The sequence below is a fragment of the Cricetulus griseus genome, chromosome 2 (assembly GCF_003668045.3).
Source record: "Cricetulus griseus strain 17A/GY chromosome 2, alternate assembly CriGri-PICRH-1.0, whole genome shotgun sequence".
NCBI lineage: Eukaryota > Metazoa > Chordata > Mammalia > Rodentia > Cricetidae > Cricetulus > Cricetulus griseus.
The window spans coordinates 372933010-372955786 of NC_048595.1; the positions used below are offsets into that span (position 1 = coordinate 372933010).

A 22777-nucleotide genomic window follows, 5' to 3' on the forward strand; every position below is an offset into this window, starting at 1 on the left:
TGGAAAGGAGCCCCTGGGGAGTGGAGTAGAAGAGAGACAGCTTGCCCAGAGGTACCCACCTTCTCCAAACTATGCTTGAAGGCCAGGTGGACTGCCTTCCATCCTGGTGTAGGAGCCTGTCATTGTGTTCCCTCACAAAACTGGTTCTGGTGCTTTCTGAACATGGCATGCTCTCCCCTGCTTAGCCCCTTATGCATTTGCCTTTCCATCCCGTGGCACCCCCAATGAAGAGGCTGCATATAAATTCGAGTCTAGATTTGCAACACTCCTCCAAACTTCAAAGTTCTAACCAGTCAAGCAGCCATGTATAATTCCCACATATAACTTTCCTTTATCTAGTTGACTGGACTAGCCCTGGCCACTGATACCCAGCGATGAAGCCCTCTGGCTAAGCAGAGGGGCCCTGGGTAGCTTACTGGTATAAATGCCCTTGACAGCAGGCCTAGCCTCCGACCATGGGAAGACTGCAGCCACTGAGGGACAGAGGGTGCTTCTGACAAGCAATGGGCAGCCTGGGAGTTGGGGATGGGGAGGTGTGGGGGCAAGGCACAGAGCAACTGTGGGACAGCCATGTTCTCTGTGTCCTGTAACTGTGGCTGCTATTGGCACATACCAGCCATTGTGAGAGCATCACGATGTGATGTGGCGGTCACTAACAACCACCCACTCTGGTCTGGAGTCCTGGGGGAGGGGGGCAGGACGTTGTGTCGTGAGTGTGGGTTCAAGTAGGCCCTGCAAAAGAAGGCTCAGGGACGCCTTTCCAGTTTCCCCAACCAAGTTTTGCATAGGCCTTTGTATTCTTACGAAACTCAGATAAGAGAAATAAAGGGCATCTGGATTAGGGTTGGGTGCTGACTCTCCAGAGCTAGGACAGGGGTGTGTTTGGGGGGGGCGGGGAGTAGGGCTAGTTGCTAATACTGTGGTGCTGGCCAGCAGGAATTCTGGAATTCTGCCAGACATGGGAAGCTGAGTCTTCGCTGGAATTCATAGAGTCGGGCACAGAACTCCAGGGAGGGCTCTGGGTCAAAGGAGCAGACAGTTGCTGGGGCACCCAGGGAAGGAGTGCTAAAAAGACAATGGCCCCGGAAGGCATAGAAACAAGAAGTACAAGAATAGAAGAATACAAGGTTGGGAAACTGAGGCAGAAAGACATTAACTGAAGTCTACAGATGGGTAGGGGTACAGTTCAGTGGTAAAGTGTGTGCTTGCCATGTTTGAGTCATGGATCACATCTCAAGCCTGGCTGGGGTAGGAACTGTGACAAAGTACAACTGAAACCTTGTGGAGCACTGGGGTATATGGTAATCGGTCCCAGGGGCCCCAGCCTTCGGGCACCCTCTCTCTTATGTGCTCCCTCCTCAAGCAGGAGCTTCAGCCTAGGGGCTGCAAGCACCTGGTGGGGGAGTCAGGACATGCTGAGGGTGTTTGCTTCCAAGGACAGGCTGTTGGGGCCTTTGTTTTAGGTCACAACTACAGACACCATCTCTCAAAACATTTTATTATAGAAAACTACAGTATTGTTTCACAGTGAGAAAGTGGCAGTGGCAAAGGGCTGTTTAGAATTCAAAGTCTTTGTCTGCCCGGTTGAAGGCCCAGGCGAACCTCTCTCTCTGGGTCTTGTGGTAGATTTTCTCTATTGGCACTCCGAACCTTTTACACCTGGAGGCAACAACATCAGTTGAGTCCTGCTTTGGAGGCCAAGGTGGGAGAATAGGGTGGTGGCCTCTATACATCAGGGTGACCAAGACACCTTATGCCATCCAGACTGCTGTCCTGGGCACCATGACCAATTGCATTCCCTCCCCAGGTATCAAGACATACCTGGTATGGGCCAGGCCCACTCTGCTCCCCATTCCCAGTGGGAAGGATAAGCACCCACATAATTTAGTGTCCCCAGAGCACTGCCAGTTCCAGTCACTCCAAAGCTCAGAAGGAAGAGGCCTACAGAGGACTCCGTATCAGGGACATCTAGTCAGGTGGTCCCTGTCACAGGAAGTTGTGCCTAGTACGGGGCCAGGTACAGGATGGGGCACCTATGGGACTGTACTGAGGCCTCCTAGGATCCCCAGTGTAAGGATTCAGGCATTATGCTGGCCTGCCCCTGTCACCTGGCAGAATGCACTCACGCAGTACCCTAGTTAGCCCAGGGTTCCATGACTGCGTAGTCTGCACATAGGTGCAAAGGACCCCTTTAAAAGAAAGACCCAGACCACTTTTGCTCTTTTCCAGCTCTCTTTCCCTCTCTCTTCCTGCGGTTCTCCTGGGGCAGACAGTACTTTTCCTGTCTCCCTCTTCTGTCCTCTGTCTCTGTGTCTCTTTATCTCTTTTCTTTTTCCTTCCCCCCTCCCTCCCCCTTCTAATAAAACCTCACCTAAGCTCTGTCTGCCTGGCGTGTTTGTCCCTCTGCCTTGGCCACCCTCGCCTGCCATGGAATCCGCCAAGGTTCCCCTCATGCATTATCATAATACCAGGTCACACCCAGGCACAACAGCCTCAGGCCTACACACCAGGCAATGCTGATCCTGGGGTCCAGATAATTGAGCTTAGCGGTGCCCAGGGCCACTTGCTTGTTCTCCTCCTTGTCTGTGGCCTTTTTGTGCAATCGGGCCAGCTGTTCCTCCAGCTTCAGCAGCCGCTGCTGCTTCCGCAGAAAACTGTTGGAAATGGAGATGCTGAGCTGCTGAGAGTAGACCACACGTCACTGCCCCGGCTTGATGCCCCTCCTGCAAATGGCCTCAGTTAGCCTTCTCCAGGCACAAAGTGAGAAGTTCAGAGGGGGTCAAAGGCCAAGGCAAGCCCTCACTACAGCCCAGGGAGGCTGCTGGCTCCACTGACGGAGGGAGCTGTGCGATCCCGACAAGCAAGCAGTCAAGGCATGAACAGATGCCCTTGTAACCAGAGAAGGTTTTCAGCCCTTATCCTCACCTTGCTTTTTTTTTAAAGATCTATTTATTTATTATGTATACAGTGTTCTGCCTGCGTGTATGCCTGCAGGCCAGGAGAGGGCACCAAATCTCAATACAAATGGTTGAGAGACACCATGTGATTGCTGGGAATTGAACTTAGGACTTTTGGAAGAGCAGGCAGTGCTCTTAACTGCTGAGCCATCTCTCCAGCCCTACTCCTGCCTTATTAATGGGGCTGGAGAGTTACAGCCCCATTACAATTCAAAATTATCTGTAACTTTAGTCCCAGGGGATCTGATGCCCTCTTTGACCTCCATGGACACCAGGCACGTACATGGTGCATAGACATACAAGCAGGTAAAACTTTCATAGACATAATAAATAAATCTTTAAAATGATTCATTAAAAATATTTTTAAGCTGGGAAATGGTGGCACACGCCTTTAATCCCAGCATTCAGGTGGCCAAGACAGGCAGATCTCTGTGAGTTCAAGGCCAACCTGGTCTACACAGCAAGCACCAGAATAACCAAGGCTATACAGAGAAACCCTACTTCAAAAATAAATAAATAAACTTTAAAAGAGGTGTTGCTTTTACCCTTCTCCTTATGTGCCCATGGCAACCTGTGGGAAAATCATGACGCTATGTAGTACTCAGAGCTCAACCTTAGGAATCAGCTCTCCAAATACCAACGTGGGAGAATGGCCACATGTGGAAATGTGCTGCAAAAGGCTAGAACACTCTGCACTTACAGGAGCCTTGCCATAGCAGCCTGCTCAGTGACAGTCACACGCCAGCATCGACAAAGTCACTGTCAAGAGCACAAGCAGAAAGGCCAGGAGGTCAAGTGTGACCTGTGGGCCACTGTATGCAGGGAAGAAAACAGGAAGCCTTGTGCCCTGCAGAGCACTTCTGGTGACACATGGGACATTTCACAGCAGCTGTTCTGTGACAGCTGCATGCCTCGCTGAATGCCCTCTGGTCTAACTGACATCTGCTGCGTGCCACTGTAAAAAGACACAACTCTGCACCTCAGGAAGCTTGTCACAAGGAAGAAAGAAAAAACTTCAGCCCTTAAGAAACATGGTCATGTGATGAGGAATGCTCAAGGACATTACAGAAACACAAAGGACAGTGGGGATGCCACTGATAGCTGGACACAAAAGTCCTACCACTGGCTATAAGCCCAGAACAACAGAACCCACCGATTCAAGAAGACATAAGAAACCTGGACAGATATATGCCAAGCAGAGACCAGAGTGGTCGCTAAAAGTGTCTCCCAAAGCAAAGCCCCCTTAAGGGCTCAGCCAGAGCATTCCACCAAATAACCACCAGGTCTCAAATAGAAGAGGGAAGCATGATCCAACCATTTTCTGAAGCCAGAATTACTCTGATTAAACCAGACAAAGGCATCCTTAGGGATACAGAACAAAAGCTCCAATAAAACAGAAGGCAGTTTCCACAGGAGAGAAAAGACACAGCACCCAGTCATGGGAACCCAGGGAGGGCTTTACACACGAAGACAAATTAGTGTCATTCATTGCATGAGTCTAAAAGGACCAAGTCCACAACCATCTCAGTGGAGACCATCTGACAAACCCCTGCGCCCATCACATGTGCATACACACAACCCTGCAAATTCCAGAGAAGCATCTATGAAACCCCACAGCATACACTAGGCACTGATGAATGAAAGCTTTGCCTCTCAGGTCAGACACCAGACAAGGGGACCCCACTGACTGTTAACCATGTTCTAGAGGGTCAAGAAAAGGAAACCTAAGGTCGCCTGCTAGTCTCGTTAGTCAGCAGGCTCCCTAGGCTCAACAGCATGAACATGGTTCACACTGAGCCTGGCTTTCCTTCTGAAGGCCTGGGTCTTGGCTTATGGCAGAGGACTGGAGCAAGTCTCAGAAGCTTTCCTGATGGATGGAATCTCACATATACAGCCCCTCACATGTCATCCCATTTGTGGTGCCAGTAACAAGGAGCCTGGGGCCTCTAACTTTTTTTCCCTTGAAAAATTTTTCTCGGGGGCTGGAGAGATGGCTCAGAGGTTAAGAGCAATGGCTACTCTTCCAGAGGTCCTGAGTTCAATTCCCAGCAACCACATGGTGGCTCACAGCCATCTGTAATGAGATCTGGCGCCCTCTTCTGGCCTGCAGGCAACATGCAGGAGGAACAATGTAGACATGATAAATAAATAAATCTTAAAAAAAAATTTTTTTTTTTCTCTTGGCTGATTCTGTCTCCTTTGCTACAAGTTCAGCTCCAGGCACATGCTGCACTCTTGGGCACCAACTCAGATGTGGCCCTGAGAACATGACAACCGTGGACACAGCATCAAAGGTAAGATTCACTAGACTAGATTCACTGAAACACGGTGGAAGTGCTGTAGCAAGAGAGATGACTGAGTACAGTGGGTGCCGGTCCTCTGTACACCTGGAGCCTGGACTCAATGCATTAAACTACAGTAAGGGGACTAGAGAGGGAAGAGCGCTGAATGCTCTTCCAGAGAGAACCCACAAGGCAGCTAGCTCTCAACCATCTGTAACTTCAGAGGATTTGACGCCCCCTTCTGGCCTCCTTGGGCATTCTATGCGTAGATATACATGAAGGCAAAAACATCCATACACGTAAAAATAAATATATAATTTGTTTTTAAAAAACAATAGCAGGGTAAGATGTCAAGATCACCTGTGGAGGACTGGGTGTGGTGCTGTACACCATTAATTCCAACACTCAGGAGGAAGAGGCAGATGGTTCTCTGTGAGTTTAAGGCCAGCCTGGTCTAAAGAGTGGAATTCTAGGCAGCCAGAGCTATATAGTAAGATGGTATCTCAACCTCCCCCCAAAACAAACAAATACAAGGAGGGGTAAATGGCTTCTGCATCCAGGTGCATTGAGACTCTTACACTGCTTAACACTCATAATCTTCACAGTCTATGAGGACAGAGGGCTCAGCCTCCATAAAAAGAGAAGGATGGAGGTGTAAGAGGCCACAGCTGCTTCTGCAGCCCATGGGAGGGCTAGCTGAACCCCAGAGTTAAGGTCTGAAAGGTCTCCCAAGTGGCCTTGACCATGGTTTCACCTCCTGGAAGCTCTGGGAGGAGACAGACTGGCAGGTCAGGGTGGCAGGGCAGCAGAGGGAGAGATGCGGGGGATGACCCAGAGTTCTAAAATAGTAGAACTTTAGAACTCATTGGGTTGCTAGTGAGCTCAAAGGTTGGGGGTTCCAGGCTAATACACCTTTTCTGAGCAGGTCTGTTCTGACTCTACTGTTGAAGTCAAAGGCTCAGGACTGGACTCAGCTCCAGGCCACCTCTCTGGAGTCATGAATTCCCAGGTCTTCCTGTTGGTTCTATCCTAACCTAACTCTGTCACTGCCTACCATGACAGCCCTACCAACTCTGGGCACTCCTCTTGGGTCCTAAGCTGAGAACCTAGGCTGCCTGCTGGTCAGGAGTGGCAGCCTGTGACCATTCCTAGCACATGGACCCTAAAACTGCTACCACTGCTACCACAGCACAAGGCACACCAGATGGGACTCAGCCCTTCAGGACTCTTTGCTGATGTCAGCGCCCTGCATGAGTGGTTTGCAGCCTTTGACAAAAGGCCTGATTACATCCTGCCTTCCCCTGGGGAGGCAGTGTGGCTGCCAGACACAGTTTGCTCCAAATGGAACTGGTCACTGCAGAAGTGATCAGGAATATGCCTGGGCAGGGCACACGAGCTCCCTTACACCTGGGAAATTTGGGAGTACACTTGACTTCACTCAGGACACAGCCTGCCTTTTAGTCACATCTGTGAAAATGTTCCTGTCCAGATGTGGCCTCCAGATGGGAAAGTGAGTTTCTGCAGGGCCATTCTTACTGAATGCGAATGTGGAAGATGTATCAAGGTGTGGTGGGGTAGGGGTGGGGGGTGGGAGGGTGGGGGTATGGGCAGTAGCTGTGAAATGCAGGTGTGGAAGTACAGTGGTGAGGTTCTGAAACTACAAAGTGACAATGTAGCCACGGAGAGAGGACATTAGGTGGCCTGGGGAACCCCTAACAAAACTAGCAATCAACAATCCAGATATGAGCTGAAAATTCCATTTACAGCTGCATAAAATCACAATGCTTAGCTTTTCCTCAAAAACCTATAAATGTTTGCTGAGAGAGATTAAGAAGACTTAGTTTAGATTACATTGATTTTTTTTTTAATATTTAGACTCCCATGTAATCCAGGATGGCCCTGAACTTGCTAAATAGCTGACTTCTGATAGTCCTGATCCTCTACCTCCCAAGTGCTGGGATTACAGGTATGTTCAGACTTGGTGCCGCATAGTCTGGTTCTCTCAAATAAATTGACAAACCCAAGACCACCCCAACATTCATGGGGGGAAATTTCAAGTGTCCCCATGTAGCCAAAAGTATCTTTAAAGAGAAAAACAAAGTTAGGAGTTAGGCAGTGGTGCATGCTGACGTGACAGTCTCAGCCCTCCAGAGGCTACGGCAGGACTCGAGACCAGTCTCAGGTACACAATGAAACTGTCTCAAACAAACAAAAAAAGGAAACAGCTAGAGCTCTCATTCTTCCTGATCCCCACACTCAGCCAGCAGGATGGACTGGCGATGACACAGGACAAGATAAACAGAACAAAACCAAAGTCCAGAAATGAAACCCACATCTGCAATCAAACCATTTCCATCTCAGGTGCTGGGTGCAAGGGCAGCAGATATTTCCTTAGCACACAATGCCAGGAAGTGAGGCTGGACCCTCAGACCCCAAACAACAGTGACTTCAAGATAAATGGGGACGACTGTGACAGCTGGCACAATAAACCTCTCACAAGAAAACTGGGAGTCCACCTGCATTACAGAGCCAGACAAAGTATTAGGTACAACACTGAAAGAGATATAAGAGAAACAAGACCCAAGTGGGCTCACCAGGCCAGGAAGCCGCCCCTAAGACCCTAGAGAAGCCTGTTGGGGCTGCTTGGCCCGGAGGGTGAGAGGGGATGCTGGACACAGGATCTCTTTCTGAAACTGGCCATACATCTCTCAGAATGGAGTGCTTTGTTTTGCTTTTTATTTGTTTCGTTTTGGTCCTTTATGAGATAGGGTCTTTCTATGTAGCCTTGACTGGCCTGGAACCTACTATGTGGACCAGACTACACGTGAACTCAGATCTGCCTGTCTCTGCCTCTGCAAATGCTTAAAGACCCCTGCCCAGCAGAACAGTGCACTTTGAAAGGGTGAAATGTGTGCTATGAAAATTAGCTCAACCCACAGCTCAAAATGCAGCTGCTCCTTATATGGCTCTGTAATTATATTACTTCTGTCTATGAATATAATGAATAGTAATATAATTTTCAAAAATCACAAATTTGCCAGGCACTGGTGGTGTACACCTTTAATGTCAGCACTTGGGAGGCAAAGGCAGGCAAATCTCTGTGAGTTTGAGGCCAGCCTGGTCTACAGAGCGAGTTCCAGGATAGCTAGGGCTGTTCCATACCCAGACTGATTGGGGCTGGGTCCAGAGTCACAGCTTTCAAGGTGGTAGCCCCACACATACCTTTTGGACTTGCTCCCCCCTCGAGTTCTTAGGTCAGCCTTCAACTTTTCCAGCTCCACCTGCGCCTCAGTCACCTGTGCCTTCTTTGTCTCAATCTGTGAAGAAACCAACCCTGGGTGGCTGTTTCTGTTCCCACACAGACCTGTCCTCAGGTAGGCTGTTGGCCCTACATTCTTTGGGAGGATACAGCAGATAGAGCCCAGAGCCTCACAAACCACTGGAAGTGGGTAAGCCACTCCAGTTCTGAAACAACTCAGATGATAGAAGTACCTGAGAGAAGGACCCGTGAAGCCACATGGGGCTGGCCCTATCCCATTCTGTGGCCAAAAGTGAGGTCAAGAGGCCTCTAGGGCCCAATAGTGACACCTGCACCAGCCACAAATTGATCCAACATGCCCGCCACTCTGACCTCTTTCCTAAACTAGAACACAAGTTATGTCCTAGGAGGGAGATGACAGGCAGCCCAGCCAGTCTCTCCCATAGCTGCCCAGGCCATGGCCCTGAGCAATTCCAAGTCCCTGATCCCAGCCTCCTGGAGCAGCTATACTCGCTACACATTCCTGCCCTTCATGGCTGCCTGGCCCCAGGAAAGAGGAGAGTAAAGCATGGGTACATCCTCACTACAGGTGCCTTCCCACCTTTTGCTGGAGTTTCTGCATCGACTTCTCGAAGGTCTTGGGGATTGCTCTCTGATGGTTACAGAGGATGGCCACAGCCCGGTTCGCCCGGTTGTAAGCTAAGACTTTGGAGGTTAGGCTATCTTCAGCTAAACAAAGACAATGACAACTGTCACTCTGTTGCAACCTGCTCTGAGACTCCCTTCCTCCCTCCTATTCTTTGATGGTGCTAGTGACGGAGGCCAGGGCCTTGACATGCCAGGCCAAGTATTCTACACTGAGCTATATACACCCTTGGCCCTAAAGGGCTCTTTCTGGATATGACATAACTGTGGGTTCCTTCTATGACACAAAGTCCCAAGGAGGAAATGACCTAAGATGTCCCCACAAGCCAGGGCCATAGCAATGGAGGCACTGACAGTCCTCACCTTCTTGTGTGGGTTGGACTATGTCCCATTGGGGCAGAGGCAGGAACCACAAAGCTATCCCAGACTCCACCATTTCCTTCTGAACAGGGTAATCTGGTAGCCCTGAGGCCCGAGGAAAGGTGAGGCAGTGTTGTCTGAGCTCATGCAGTCCGGATCCTCACCCCAAGAATCCATAACACTGAGGCCCTATGCATGGTATACCCCAGCTTTACACAACACTGAAGCCCTATGCACAGTATACCCCAGCTTCACTAGTCAACAGTATTGCCAGCTACATCACTGAGAACCCGAGGTTGGGGATGTTAAAACACTCCTGAGTCACCCATCTGTGTGGCCACTTACTCAAGCAGGGGGCCATTCTTATACAAGACTTACAAAACTGTACCCAGAAACAAGACCCTGAGGGTTCTTCTTCAATGTTGGAGGTTGGGCCTGGGAGGATGGATCCACTGCCCAGGTTTCCGGCTTCCTATGGCCCTCCAGAAAGGGCTCCCTACCTACATGCCTGCCCTGATGCATGAGAGAAGAGATCACTGGCCCCATGTCAGCCATTGTGGCTGATTGGGGTTAAGTGGGGGAATAGCTTGGATTAAACATTTAATGGCACTGAGTCTTTGCCTTGCCCTGAACAGAGAGTTCCCAAGTCCATGGGTCTCAGTGTCTCCTTGAAGAAACCCTGCCTAGGGAGTAGAATGGGCATGGGTGGTGGGCACTGACCTTCATGCCTTTCTGTGTTGGGAGAAGCAAACATTGGGCATCTGAACACAGCAGAGGGAGACAAAGGTCCCAAGCTGACAGTAAAGGAATGAGACAAAAAGCTGGAGAGGTCTGGGGCTACAAAAGAGGTCAGGAGTGGTGGGGTGCAGAACCCTGCTAGGAGCCTCCAAGATCTGACTAAGGAAGAAAGGCAAGGCCTACCTAGAGGAGGAGGTGTGAGGACAGACTGCAGACCAGAGACAGCAGCTAGAAGAGAAGGAAGTGTGACACCTCCTTGTGAGAGCCAGTGAGGCCATCCCGGCTCTGGGACTGACCTCGAGCATTCTTCCACCAACAGACAGCCGTGCCCAGCCCTCCTTCATCAGCTGACGAGTAGGGCAAGCCAAGGTGCGGCCCTTAGGCAGCTCCCAAAGGGGACAGTCTGGGTAGCCCTCAGGGTCAGGTGTAAGAACCTACTCACCCCTGGTCAACACCCGCAGCTGCTCCTGCAGAGTGACTGAGGCATTGTAGGTCCGGAACACTCTGGCAGTCAGCCCCTCCATCAAGCTCTGCAAGTGCTTGTTCAGACTGGCAGTCTGGGTACAGAGAGAAGAAAGGAGTCATGGGTAGTTTCCTTGGAGACATGAGTTTCATGGGTTATTCTCAGCCTCCAGGAGAGGGAAGGGAAGGGGGCTTCAGTGGCTGGGTCAGAACACAGAACACACTGGGGACAAAGATCCCTCGTGCCCATCCGCAGACTTACAGTCAGTGCATCAAAGAGGTTGTCCCCAGGGTCTTTGTCCTCCATAAAGTGCTGAAGGTTCTGGAACACCTGAAACAGAGAACTTAACTCACAGCCACACTGAGACTTCTGGAGAAGCCATCTGAGCAGGAAGGAGGTCTCATGGGGACAGGAAAGATCACACCATTCACACACGCCCACAGAGGAATGCAGAGGGGTGCATACACCAAGTACTGGAAAGAGATGGTATCAGCATAGTGCGAGGCCTACCCACCAGAACCTGTGTCTGTGCCTCCCAACCCAAGCCTGCACGTGGTCACTCAATGCTAACTCATCCATGGCCAGTGTGTGGTTAAAACTAGAGCAGGTCTTTGGTGCCTCTAAGAGCCACTCAGTGACTTTAGCAGGCAGCTAGCTCCCAGCTCCCTCTTCTGCCAGCAATGCTGACTTCCACCCAGGTGACCCAGGACCCTGTACTTGTGGCCAAATCAGACACACCTAGCATCACAGAGCCCCAGGAGAACAATCTTCCCACTCTGCTCTCTTTCAGGAGATGGCACGGAAATCCTCCTGGCCAGGCCAACTTCCAGAGGAAATTGCCCAGGCTGCACTGGCCTCTCCTTAGTTTTAGCTTGCCCATCCTGCCAAAGGAGCCAAGGTGGCACCAAATCATCTTTGGAACCTCATAATGTGGCTTTCTGTAGAAACAGGTTGGCCCCAGGTGTAGCTGTCAGGATGGGGTCACATAGGACACAGTGGTCCTGACCCTGACAGGATAATACTGTGTGAGAGAAGACGATGGGGAGAAAGCAGCTGTGTTCAACAAAGGCAGAGCATAACCAGCAGCTGCATCAAGTCTCATGGGGCAGAAGCCAGGATGGCAGGAAAGAGGTCTCACAGGGTGAGGTAAAGCCAGGGTATGCATGGCACCAAGCAGGGAGAGGCAAGAAACAGATTCTTCCATGTTCCTAAGGAACCGGCACCCATACCCTAGATGAGAGACCTCCTAGACCAAAACACTTATAATAGGTGTGTGTGTGTGTGTGTGTGTGTGTGTGTGTGTGTGCGCGCGCGTGCTCGTGAGGGTACACATGTGCATGCACCTTGACTGTGATGCCTCATCACACAGCCATAGGAGACACTGGGAGGTGCAGCAGGCCACTGAACATCCCCTGTGGCTCTGCCACGCTATGACTGAGATCCCATTGTGAGCAGGGTCAGTGAGGGCACTCACCAGTTTCTCCACTGTCACTCGGTTATTGTAGCGGATGGAATCCTTTCCCAAGAAGTCCAGCTCCACAACATGCTCTTGGCCATCTGCCTTTCCATGCAGCCGGACATGCTCCACACGGAGTGAGCAGCAGCCCACAGTGTCAGCCGTCTCACCCTCTTCCTTCTCATTTCCTGTTCGCAGTGCCAGCTAGACCAGGGTAGACACTGGTCAAGGCTGTGGCCTGTGGCATAGGAGCACACTCAGAGCACTCATGCATACACGGTGGTACATACACAGGCATGGAGTTGAACTCTCTCTCTCTCTCTCTCTCTCTCTCTCTCTCTCTCTCTCTCTCTCTCTCTCTCTCTCACACACACACACACACACACACACACACACACACACACACGCACGCACACACATACCTATTTGATGGAGGCTCCAGCTCCAGGGAGAAGCCACCATTGTCCTTGTTGCCCAGCTCTCAAGGTCCCCACACCATGCTATACCTTATCAATAAAATAGAGGGCCACGGCCAGCTGCCTTTTCTTCATTTCTGGGGATTTCCAGTCAGCTTGATACTGAGCACGGATCTTGTTGACAACTCCCCTCAAGCGTCGTGCAACCTCATACTTGTGCCAATCCATCTCCCCCTACGTGAAGACAATAAATGTCAGTCCTCGTTCCTATGAAGTGGTGGAGTAGGTGACTGGACACCTTCCCACCTCGGGCAGATTGGACTGGGTGAGGGGTGGAGCAGCAGAGCCTGGCCTCTCAAAACTATGAGTCCCACTCAGATTCCTGCTAGACTGCAGCCACCGGGCCCAGCTGCTCTCAACACTGGCTGGTTGATCCTGGAAAATCTCTAAAGGCTGAATGGAAGACCTGAAGAGTCTCCTGCACCTGCCAACCTGGAATAGCACAGAAGGGAAGGCCTGACACGTGCTTGGAGCACTGGGCTCCCCTGGAGGGTCATGCTCTCACCTTCAGCTTGGAGCTGGGGTTCAGTATGATGTACTTGAAGGTATTCTGGATATTCTCCATCCATGCAGCCAGCCACATGACTGTATTATCTGAGCGCACCTCTTTCCACTGGTGACCGGCTGGGGGCTTGGGGATCTTGGAATCCCTACAGTAAAACAGGGGTAGTCACAGTTTCAAGTCCTTGGTCCTCAAATACAAGCAACTCAGGGTAACTTCCCTATGTGTGTCCTGTGGCCACGCTACTATGCAGGCTTGGCTCCAGAGCTGGCTCCAAGCTCACCAGACCAAAACAGCTGCCAACTTGCGTGCACACATGCATGCACGCGCACACACACAAGATCAGAACAGAACAGAAAGTTCTGTGCCGAGAACTCTGAAGCCCCATCTCACATACCAGGTGGATGCTGCACACTAGCTGCCACCTAGGGGCACTGGACCAACAGTAGGTAATAGCAGCACAGCACCAGCAGAATGCAGCAAGCCCCACGCCCAACATGCTGTTAAGTATTTATTAAGGCAAACACTGAAAACCCACAGGACACCTCCCAGTAGGAGAACCTCAGCCCCACTGAGCAAGACAAGAGGTTCTCCTGGCGCAGAGAGATACTGTTCACAGCCACACCTGTTGACCCAAAGCCCTGCCAAGACCCAGGATACATGGCAACAGTACCTGGTGTCTTCTGCCACACATCCAGTGAGGGGTCACACCCCAAAGAGCTAAGGACAGACGTCACCTCACCAGGCAGCCAGGGTCCAACACTCACCCACGAGAATCTGGCTGGCTGAGTCCCACATACCTGCTGCAGTTGATGACCACATCCTCTGGCATGACTCTCCTCTTCAACATCCCCATCTTGGGATGGTCACCTCGGCCACGAAACAAGCCAGGTGGCTCCGTCTTGAAATTGCCTATTTTTTCTCTGTGGCCATCGAGAATACAGTAGCCAAACTCCTGCTGAAGCTTTTCGGCCTCTTCTTTTAGCTTCTGAGTTAAAACAATATGTGGGCATTAGGAGAGAAAAAGCTAAAACCAACTGAGTTCCTGTGCTGTCCAAGCCCCCCCCCCCCACTGCTGCTGTAAACTCCTAGCTCTCCAGCAGGCATGGGGACCACATGCCACGAGGATCCTCAAGCTGCAGCTAAGCAGAAGCAGGGTAGCCTTCAAGGTAGGAGGATATGAGCCAGGTTCTGGAATCACCCCAAAGTCCCCGCAACAGCTAGCCACGAAGCAGACCGCTGAGAAGGCGCCACGTGGAGGGCTCCATTAAATACAGGGAGAGGTGGAAAGAAGCAGAGCCAGTTCACCCCCACATTCCCGCCCCAGCCACTCACGATGTTTCAAATGTTAATATACTTTCTCCCCCCTCCCCAACCTTGGTTTTTCAAGACAGTTGTAGTCCTGGCTGTCCTGGAACTCACTCTGTAGACCAGGCTGGGCTCAAACTCACAGAGATCCGCCTGCCTCTGCCTCCCGAGTGCTGGGATTAAAGGCGTGCACCACCACTGCCCAGCAGTAGCGTACTTTCAGACATGCCCCACACACTTAAAAAAGGGGGCATCACTGGAAAGTGCTCAGCACCTGCTGTGATAGCACAGAACCTGGTCCACTTCCCAAGACCTCTGTGGGAAGAAGGCCCTGGGAGGGGCTCCCTGCAGCTTGCACCCACCAGCTACCTCCAAGTTTCCCAGAACCCACTGCTGACCTGCTTCTTCTCCCTGGGCAGAGTCCTGCGGGCCTCAGTTTTTTCCATGAAGTGCTTGTGGATCTCCACAAAGTCGCATTTGTCAAGGTGTGTGATAAGCTTTCTCTCCTCAGCTGTCATCTCCTGTACCAAAACCAGTAATATGTGCTCAGTGCTCTAATATGGGCACCTCCCTACCACACGGGAGTCCACACTTGAGGCCCACTGCTCAGGATCACTGTGATACACCACAAACATGGAACCTCCCTATGACATGGGGAGCCCACTAGACAGGATCACCATGATTTACCACAAACACGGGGCTGACCTCTGGGCAGAGTGCTAAGGCCATGCCACCAGACCAGAGGTTCTCAACCTGTGGGTCATGACCCTGGAGTTGGGGGGGTTTGAATGACCTTTTCACAGGAGTCTTATCAGATATTCTGTATATCAGATATTTACATTTTCATTCATAATAGTAGTAAAATTAAAGTTACAGAGTAGCAGCAAAATAATTTGGGGGTCACCACAACAAGAAAAACTGTCTTAAAGGGTTGCAACATTAGGAAGGTTGAGAACCACTGCACTAGATTCTCAGCCTCCAACAACTATTATACCAGAGGCCCAGGTACACAGTAGAGGCCTATGAATAAGTCATGTAACCCCAGCAGGAAACAGCTGCCTCCTGGACACATGGTAACACAAGGATGCATGACAAGGTAAAACCAGGACAAACAGGGACAGCTTAGAGGATGGTGTGTGGTCTCAGCTTCAGACTCGTTGCTCTGGCTAATATGCTGAGCCTTGCTCCTTCAGAAAATAACCAAATGAAATTCCCAAGTGATCCCCAGAATCTACATCCTTCCCCAGGGCAAGACCTCCCATGCCTCACACCATCAGGGGCCAAAGATTCTGCTAACAGAGCGGCTCATTCCAGGTTCCAGTGACAGAAGTGCACCACTCCCAGACTCCAGCCAGCAGTAATGCACTCTACTAGTATGAGCCCAGGGGTGGTGATGTGGGGACAGCCAAGGACAACCATTTCCAAACGTAATTTAATGTTTCGGTGATGAAAGTGGTAAAATCCCTGACCCACCAGCTCCACTGTACTGATCCCCATCCTATGCAAATTATCCATGTTGGTGTGATGATAATTACACTTTAGGGACAATTAAAGAAGAAAGCTTTATAAAGCACTGGATAAACTGCAGCAAATTCACTCAGTGGAATATTAAAATCCTTCTTGCCTTTGAAGGTTTGAACTTTTGCCAGACTATGCAGCCAAGTAAATAATATGCCTTAACATCAGTAAAGGCTATGTACTTGGGGCTGGAGAAATGGATGGCTCAGGGGTTAAGAGCACTGGCTGCTCCTCTAGAGAACCTGGGTTCACTTCCCAGAACCACATGGTAGCTCACAACTGTCCATAATTCCAGTTCCAGGGGATCCATCGCACCAGGCATGCCTGTGGTGCACATATCTGTGTATGCAGGCAAAACACCAAAGCACATAAAATAAAATAGAGTATATACTTAACCTGTCTTACTGTGGACTCAGCCTGTTTGCCTTTAAGAAAAGGTGGGCTGGACAGTGGTGGTACATGCCTTTGATCCCAACACTCAGGAGGCAGAAGTAAGCGGATCTCTGAGGTAAGCGGATCTCTGTAGTTCAAGTCCACCCTGGTCTACAAAGCTACACAGAGAAATCCTGTCTCGAGAAAAAAAAAAAAAAAAAAAAACTAACAACAATAAAAGAAAACAATTGGGGCTGGAGAGATGGCTCAGAGGTTAAGAGCACTGCCTGCTCTTCCAAAGATCCTGAGTTCAATTCCCAGCAACCACATGGTGGCTCACAACCATCTGTAATGAGATCTGGTGCCCCCCTTTGGCCTGAAGGCATACATGCAGGCAGGACACTGTATGCATAAATAAATAAATCTTAAAAGAAAACAATGTAACCAACCTTACTGTGCCTTGGATTTTCTAGGTAGTCAGCTTTTATAACACAAGCTAATGTATAGCTTTAATGTTAAGCTTTGTACTTTTCCATGCCCCTGACCTGTAGCAATGTGTATGTTTTTTCTAACTGTTCAATAAGTACAGAACAAAGTACTTTGTTAGGGACAGACACAGTGCAACAGGCAGGCCACATACCACAAAGCACAGACAGGAGACATAGGAAGAAAGTAGAGAATTCAAATATGGGCTTGCTCTTGGTCAAAACTACACAGAGAAGAAGTCTCATGTGACATCAATGCAATCATATACATTAAAAAAAGAAACAAGCTGGGTGTGGTGGTGCGCACCTTTAATTCCAGCACTCAGAAGGCAGAGGCCAGCCTCAGCTTACAAAGGAAGTCCCAGGACAGCCAGCACTACATGGAGAAACCTTGTCTCAAAAAATTCAAAAGGGGGGCTGGAGAGATGGCTCAGCATTTAAGAGCACTGACTGCTCTTCCAGAGGACCAGAGTTCAATTCACACAACCCACATGGCAGCTTACAACTATCTGTAACCAAAACTATCTGTAACTCCAGGATCTGACACCTTCACACAGATATGCATACAGGCAAACACCAATAAAATAATAATAAATTATTTTTTAAAAATTCAAAAGAACATATCCAAATGTCAAACAGTACAGGAAAAGATACTCAATGCTGTCAGTCACTGGAGAAATGTCGGGGGTACAGGCTTGTGGTTGCTAGGTGACAAGATGTAAAGATCAGGCCAGGCTCACATGTTACACGTTTTAAAAAACAAGGTGACACAATCCTGACACAATCCTCTCATACTGTGTGCTTATTTTCATGGGACAGAAAACGCCCTGTGGACCGCACCAGACGCCTACTCTGAGAGCTGGATGCTGTCATTAGAGCCCCCAAGACAAGGTCACCACAGTCTGCCATGCTGGGCAAACACTTTGGTCACTGAAAGCTGGATGGGCTATAGAGAAGGCAGCTGACTGGGCGCGCCCCAGGGTGTCCCCCACACACCTTCCGCCAGTCCCTGAAGAAGTTCCTCTGGAAGACTTCCTTGGTCGCACACTCGAGGTGCAGCATTTTCCCGTACAAAGTGGCTACCTCCTCCGCTGCCACGCTCAGCTTCACTGGCTTTCCTGCAGATAACACAGGGGCCACAGGCCCCATCCGGTGACACAACGTCCTACTTCAGGGTACAGTGTACTCTGAACATACCCAAGTTAAAAATGACCAGCGCTCGAGTAAGGCAATGGTCACACACTCCCAGAGCAGCACCAGGAATATCACTGTGGGGTTTGCGACAGCCCCAGCCACTCTCTCCTTTATTATGCTGCATCTTATTACTAAGTTTGTATTATATGAAAAAGTGACATATGTATTTCATTATTATTGTGTGTGTGAACACACATCCCACATAGTAGAGGGCAGGGGCACCACACATGCCACAGAGCCTGTGGAAGTCAGAGGACACTTTGTGGAATGGGGTCTCTGTTATTCTTCTGTTTAAAAAGAAGAAAAGGAGAAATGCTGAGACAGACATATTGACTATAAGTTTATTATAAGGCCCGGCAGAATGGGGAGACTAAGAAGAGGAACAGGGGTAAATGGCTGACCGCCATGACCGGTCACCATAGAGAGACAGAGCGAGCGCATAGGTGGGAGACAGAGAGAAAGCTGAGAGGAAACAGAGCAGGGAAACAGAGAGAGGAAACAAGAGAGTGTAAATGGGCAGGGACCTGTCTTTTAAAAGGGTCCTCTGCACCCGCGTGCAGACTTAGTTCCCATGGAACCTTGGGCTGACCAGGGTACTGCCTGTTCCACCAGGTAACAGGGGCAGGCCAGCATAATGCCTGAACCTTTCAGTCTCTCCTTCCATCTTTATGTGGGTCCCAGGGATCAAAACTTGAGCCACAGCTGGGTGGTGGTGGTGGCACATGCCTTTAATCCCAGCACTTGGGAGGCAGAGGCAGACAGATTTCTGTGAGTTCAAGACCAGCCTGGTCTACAAAAGCTAGTTCCAGGACAGGCTCCAAAGCCACACAGAGAAACCGTGTCTTGAAAAAAAAAAAAATACCTTGAGCCACCAGAATTTGGTGGCTCATGCCTTTACTCACCAAGTCATTCTGATGGTCCAAAAAAAAAAAAACAACCCACATTTTCAAAAAATATTTTTGGACAAGAGAGATGGCTCAGAGTTTAAGAACACTGGCTGCTCTTTCTAGCAACCACATGGTGGCTCACAACCATGAAATCTGGTGCCCTTTTCTGGCCTGCAGGCATGCAAGCAAAACACTGTATACATTTAAAAAAACAAAAAAAAAGACTATTAAAAAATATTTTCATTTTATTGCAATTCTGGGGATGAACCCAGGGCCTCATGTATGCCAGGAAAGCACTCCATCATAACTATACCCTTGGCCCTAACAAGTGCAATTCTAAAACACAAATTTCCACATAGGAAATTACAGAAACAAAATAAAAGTTAATGTGTCACAGTGGGAAAGTGTGAACCACTGTAGGTGTGACCCTCCATGCTCAGTGACTTTCTGCACTTCATGAAAAGTTCAGCATGACAGCAGAGTGCACAGGAGCCCAGACAGAACACCAGCAGGTGCCAAGGTATCCCTGATGGAAATCTCTCAAATGAATATCTCAGAACAGGAATTTCAGAAAAGACGTGTGCGGGTAAAGGCACTTGCCAAGCAAGTGTGGTGACCTCAATTTGATCCTGGGTCTGGCAAAAAAATGATGGGCCGGGTGTTGGTGGTGCACGCCTTTAATCCCAGCACTTGGGAGGCAGAAGCAGGCGGACCTCTGTGAGTTCGAGGCCAGCCTGGTCTACAGAGCGAGTGCCAGGACAGGCTACAAAGAGAAACCCTATCTCAAAAAACCAAAACCATCATCATCATCATCATCATCATCATCATAATAGAAGAAGAAAATTGACCCCACAAAGTTGTTCTTCGACCTCTACAATGTACTTCGGCACTTGTGCCTGGGGCCACAACATAGGTGAATATGGGCCCAGCATGTGTACACATCACAAGCAAAGGTAAGTATATCTCTATGAGTTAGAGGCTGGCCTAGTCTACATAGTAAGTTTTAGGACAGCCAGGGCTATATGGAGAGAGCCAGTTTCAAAAAAATAAAAATAAAAAAGAGAAGGAAGAGGAGGAGGAGAAACAAACTGCTAGGTGTGGTGTGGCTCACACCTTTAATCCCAGCACTCAGGAGGCAGAGAGGGTATGTCTCTGTGGGTTCAAGGTCATAGAGAGTTTCAGGCCAGCTAGAGTTACATAGTGAGACCCTGTCTCAAAATACCAAAAAAAAAAGAACAAACAAACGATAGGAACAGGTTCAGCGTTCCACACCATAAAAGGACAGACTCGGCACACACTGTGTCTCCACTACCACCTCTCACCAGGTGGCTAGTCCAGATACAGATATGTGTGTGCACTGTCAATGTGCCCACAGGCGAGGCTGAGAGACCAAAGCAGCTCACCCCAACCTTGGGCAAGTCTGGATACAACGTGTGTCCCTGAAACACAAACCTGTGCCTCTCCTTCCTTGTAGCAGCCTGCCAGTGGCCATCTACATGTGTGAGTGCATGTACACACACACACACACACACACACACACACACACACACACACACACACAGTTTCTAGAGGACTCCAGTGTTGGCCCTGCCCTCTATGCTATTAGCCAGTCCATCCAGAAGTAGGGAAGAGGACTTTGCTGGGAAGCTTACCACATCTTCTCAGCATGCTGACAGAGAGAAAGTCAGCCCAAAAGTACTCAGGCAGCCCAAACCCAAGAGAACACACAGCCTCACCATCGTAGAAGAAGTGTACACCATCAGGCAGGGGCTCATAGGCAGGGGTGAAGTATGGACCCTTGTGCTCCAGCTGCCTCCACTTCACACTGTTCTCCACCTTTTCTTCCCACCTGAAAAGACAGGAGAGTGCCTAAGTGGAGCCCTGCTCTCCCCACACCAGGCCATTCGTGCATTTCCCCCTCAGCCTGTGCTTTACCTACGAGGAAGACAGTGCCTAAAGAGATAGGGCAAAAGCTGATAGCTGGGATAATAATAAGTATACGCTATCATGCCTGGTCTGACAGTTTTTTGTTTGTTTGGCTTGGTTTTTCGAGACTCCCTCTGTAGACCAGGGTGGCCTTGAACTCACAGAGATCTGCCTGCCTCTGCCTCTGCCTCCCGAGTAAAGGGATCAAAGGGATCAAAGGCATATGTCACCACCACCCGGCTGACATATTTTTCTAAAGAGCCTTTCTTGATGTTCCTGAAGTGAAGGGATGGGGGTGGGGGGTGGAGCTACAGTGACTGAAAGTGAGAGTAGGTGGGGAAGGGGGGTTAGGGAACAAGGGACCAGGTCCTAAACAGAAAGCAATGCCAGGTGTGCCCTGAGAAAGAAAGGAGCTGGACCAGGCTTCATGAACACTAGGAGCTCTGGCAAATCTGGATGCCAGAGGGCGTCCCATAATAATGCAGAGGGGGCTGAGCGTTGGTGGCACACACCTTTAATCCCAGCACTCGGGAGGCAGAGGCAGGCGGATCTCTGTGAGTTCGAGGGCAGCCTGGTCTCCAGAGCGAGTGCCAGGATAGGCTCCAAAGCTACACAGAGAAACCCTGTCTCGAAAAACAAAAAAAAAAAAACAAAAACAAACAAAAAAAAAATGCAGAGGGGAAGGGAGAAAAGTGGTGGCCAAAGGTTCCAAATCCCATTCCGCCTATCTTAGGGGTCTAGGTGGTAACAGTTTTTGCTCTAGTCTGCTGTTAGCTGGATCTAGCATCCCCAGATCTGAAGATGGCAGGATGCATAAGTTCTTCATGACACGGGCTCAGACCACACTTCCTCCAGCATTCACCCAGTCCAGGGTCATAACATGTGGACAGGGCCGAGAGTGCCGAGCTCATCACAAAAACCGCTATGTGGATTCTACCACCATCTCCATTTCACAGACAAGGACACGGAAATGGAGGCTATAAACTCACTGTGGTGTAAGTGGCATTCCCTTGTACTGTCAGAGTACCAAGCAAGGCCATCAAAAGCAAGTTACCTGGGTGTCCTGCTGTGCACCTGCAACCTAGCAGCTTCTCCAAGTGAACACAATTCTATCCCATCGGGACAGGTAGAATGGGCCTGTCTTTCCCTGGAATCCCTCCCTCCCCTCCCCTCCCCCGAGGCCAAGAACTTAGCTGCCCCAGTAGGGGCTGAGGTACCAAAGGCAGGTCAGTAGGCCTGCTGTAAAAGCTGACCCTGGAAGAGCTGTCTTCACTGTGAACTCCCCCACCCCACTCCTGCGAACACACCAGAACACCGACTCCCTAAGTACTAAGTGATCAACAATCCCTCAACAGAGAGCTCTGGTGGCATGCTCCCGGGAACTTCAGTGCAGGAGGGAAAGAGACCCATTCCAACCCCAGGACGCAAGTGTAGGGCCTCTTCCTCAGTCCCTAGGAAGTCTAGCAGAGCAAGCTGGGTGACCTGGGGTAAGGACTGAAAGCTAAGGCCACGTGACAAAGAGCGTAAGAATCGTGAAGTGGGCCCAAGACCAACCAGGGAACCTGGGAACCACACTCCGAAGGGACCTCCTCCACCAAACCTCCGCAGCTCGGAGGTCCAGACCAATCACGTGGGTGACCGAATTTCCCAACGTGTCTGGCGTGACCCGGCACAGGAGCAGGATTCTGCAAGTCACTAACAAATGCTGCACCCTGTCTCCCCTGAGCTCCGTCCCACCCGCCTTACCCTGCTTTGTTGGCCTTCGCGCCCCGGGACGCCTGGCGGCAGGTGTCGCGGAGGGGGACATGCTGAAAACGCCGGCTTAGGACTCCGAGCCATAACAGCCGCATGCGTGTGAGTGCGCAGGCTCAGCCGGCTTTCTGGGGCCACGCCCTTCAGGCAGAGCCCCGCCCACACTTCCGGAGTCCCGCCCAGCCCCTCCCTCTTTG

At 50.2% G+C, this 22777-nt stretch overlaps 1 protein-coding gene across 9 annotated transcripts in view; it reads right to left on the minus strand.

The window, feature by feature from the left end:
* Nucleotides 1–1479: 1479 nt before the first annotated feature.
* Nucleotides 1480–22777, minus strand: part of Top1mt (DNA topoisomerase I mitochondrial) — a 21770-nt gene continuing 472 nt past the window's right edge. The window contains exons 1-16 of one of the 9 annotated variants that reach the window (XR_004768602.1): nt 22575–22730; nt 20639–20751; nt 17818–17939; nt 14845–14967; nt 13939–14126; nt 13142–13286; nt 12667–12810; nt 12179–12364; nt 10966–11034; nt 10684–10798; nt 9507–9608; nt 9100–9227; nt 8462–8556; nt 2508–2654; nt 1822–1983; nt 1523–1659 (exon numbers count right to left, since the gene is read on the minus strand). Coding sequence is in view for 8 of the 9 variants with exons in the window: in XM_027403865.2 (XP_027259666.1) it covers nt 1557–1659; nt 2508–2654; nt 8462–8556; nt 9100–9227; nt 9507–9608; nt 10684–10798; nt 10966–11034; nt 12179–12364; nt 12667–12810; nt 13142–13286; nt 13939–14126; nt 14845–14967; nt 17818–17939; nt 20639–20751; nt 22575–22678 (1884 nt within the window). In the remaining variant the exon portion in view is untranslated. Of the gene's footprint in view, nt 1660–1821; nt 1984–2507; nt 2724–8461; nt 8557–9099; nt 9228–9506; nt 9609–10683; nt 10799–10965; nt 11035–12178; nt 12365–12666; nt 12811–13141; nt 13287–13938; nt 14127–14844; nt 14968–16360; nt 16531–17817; nt 17940–20638; nt 20752–21882; nt 22001–22574; nt 22731–22777 lie in introns of those variants that run through there. The other 8 variants (XM_027403866.2, XM_027403865.2, XM_027403872.2 and 5 more) reach the window with 8 other exon arrangements.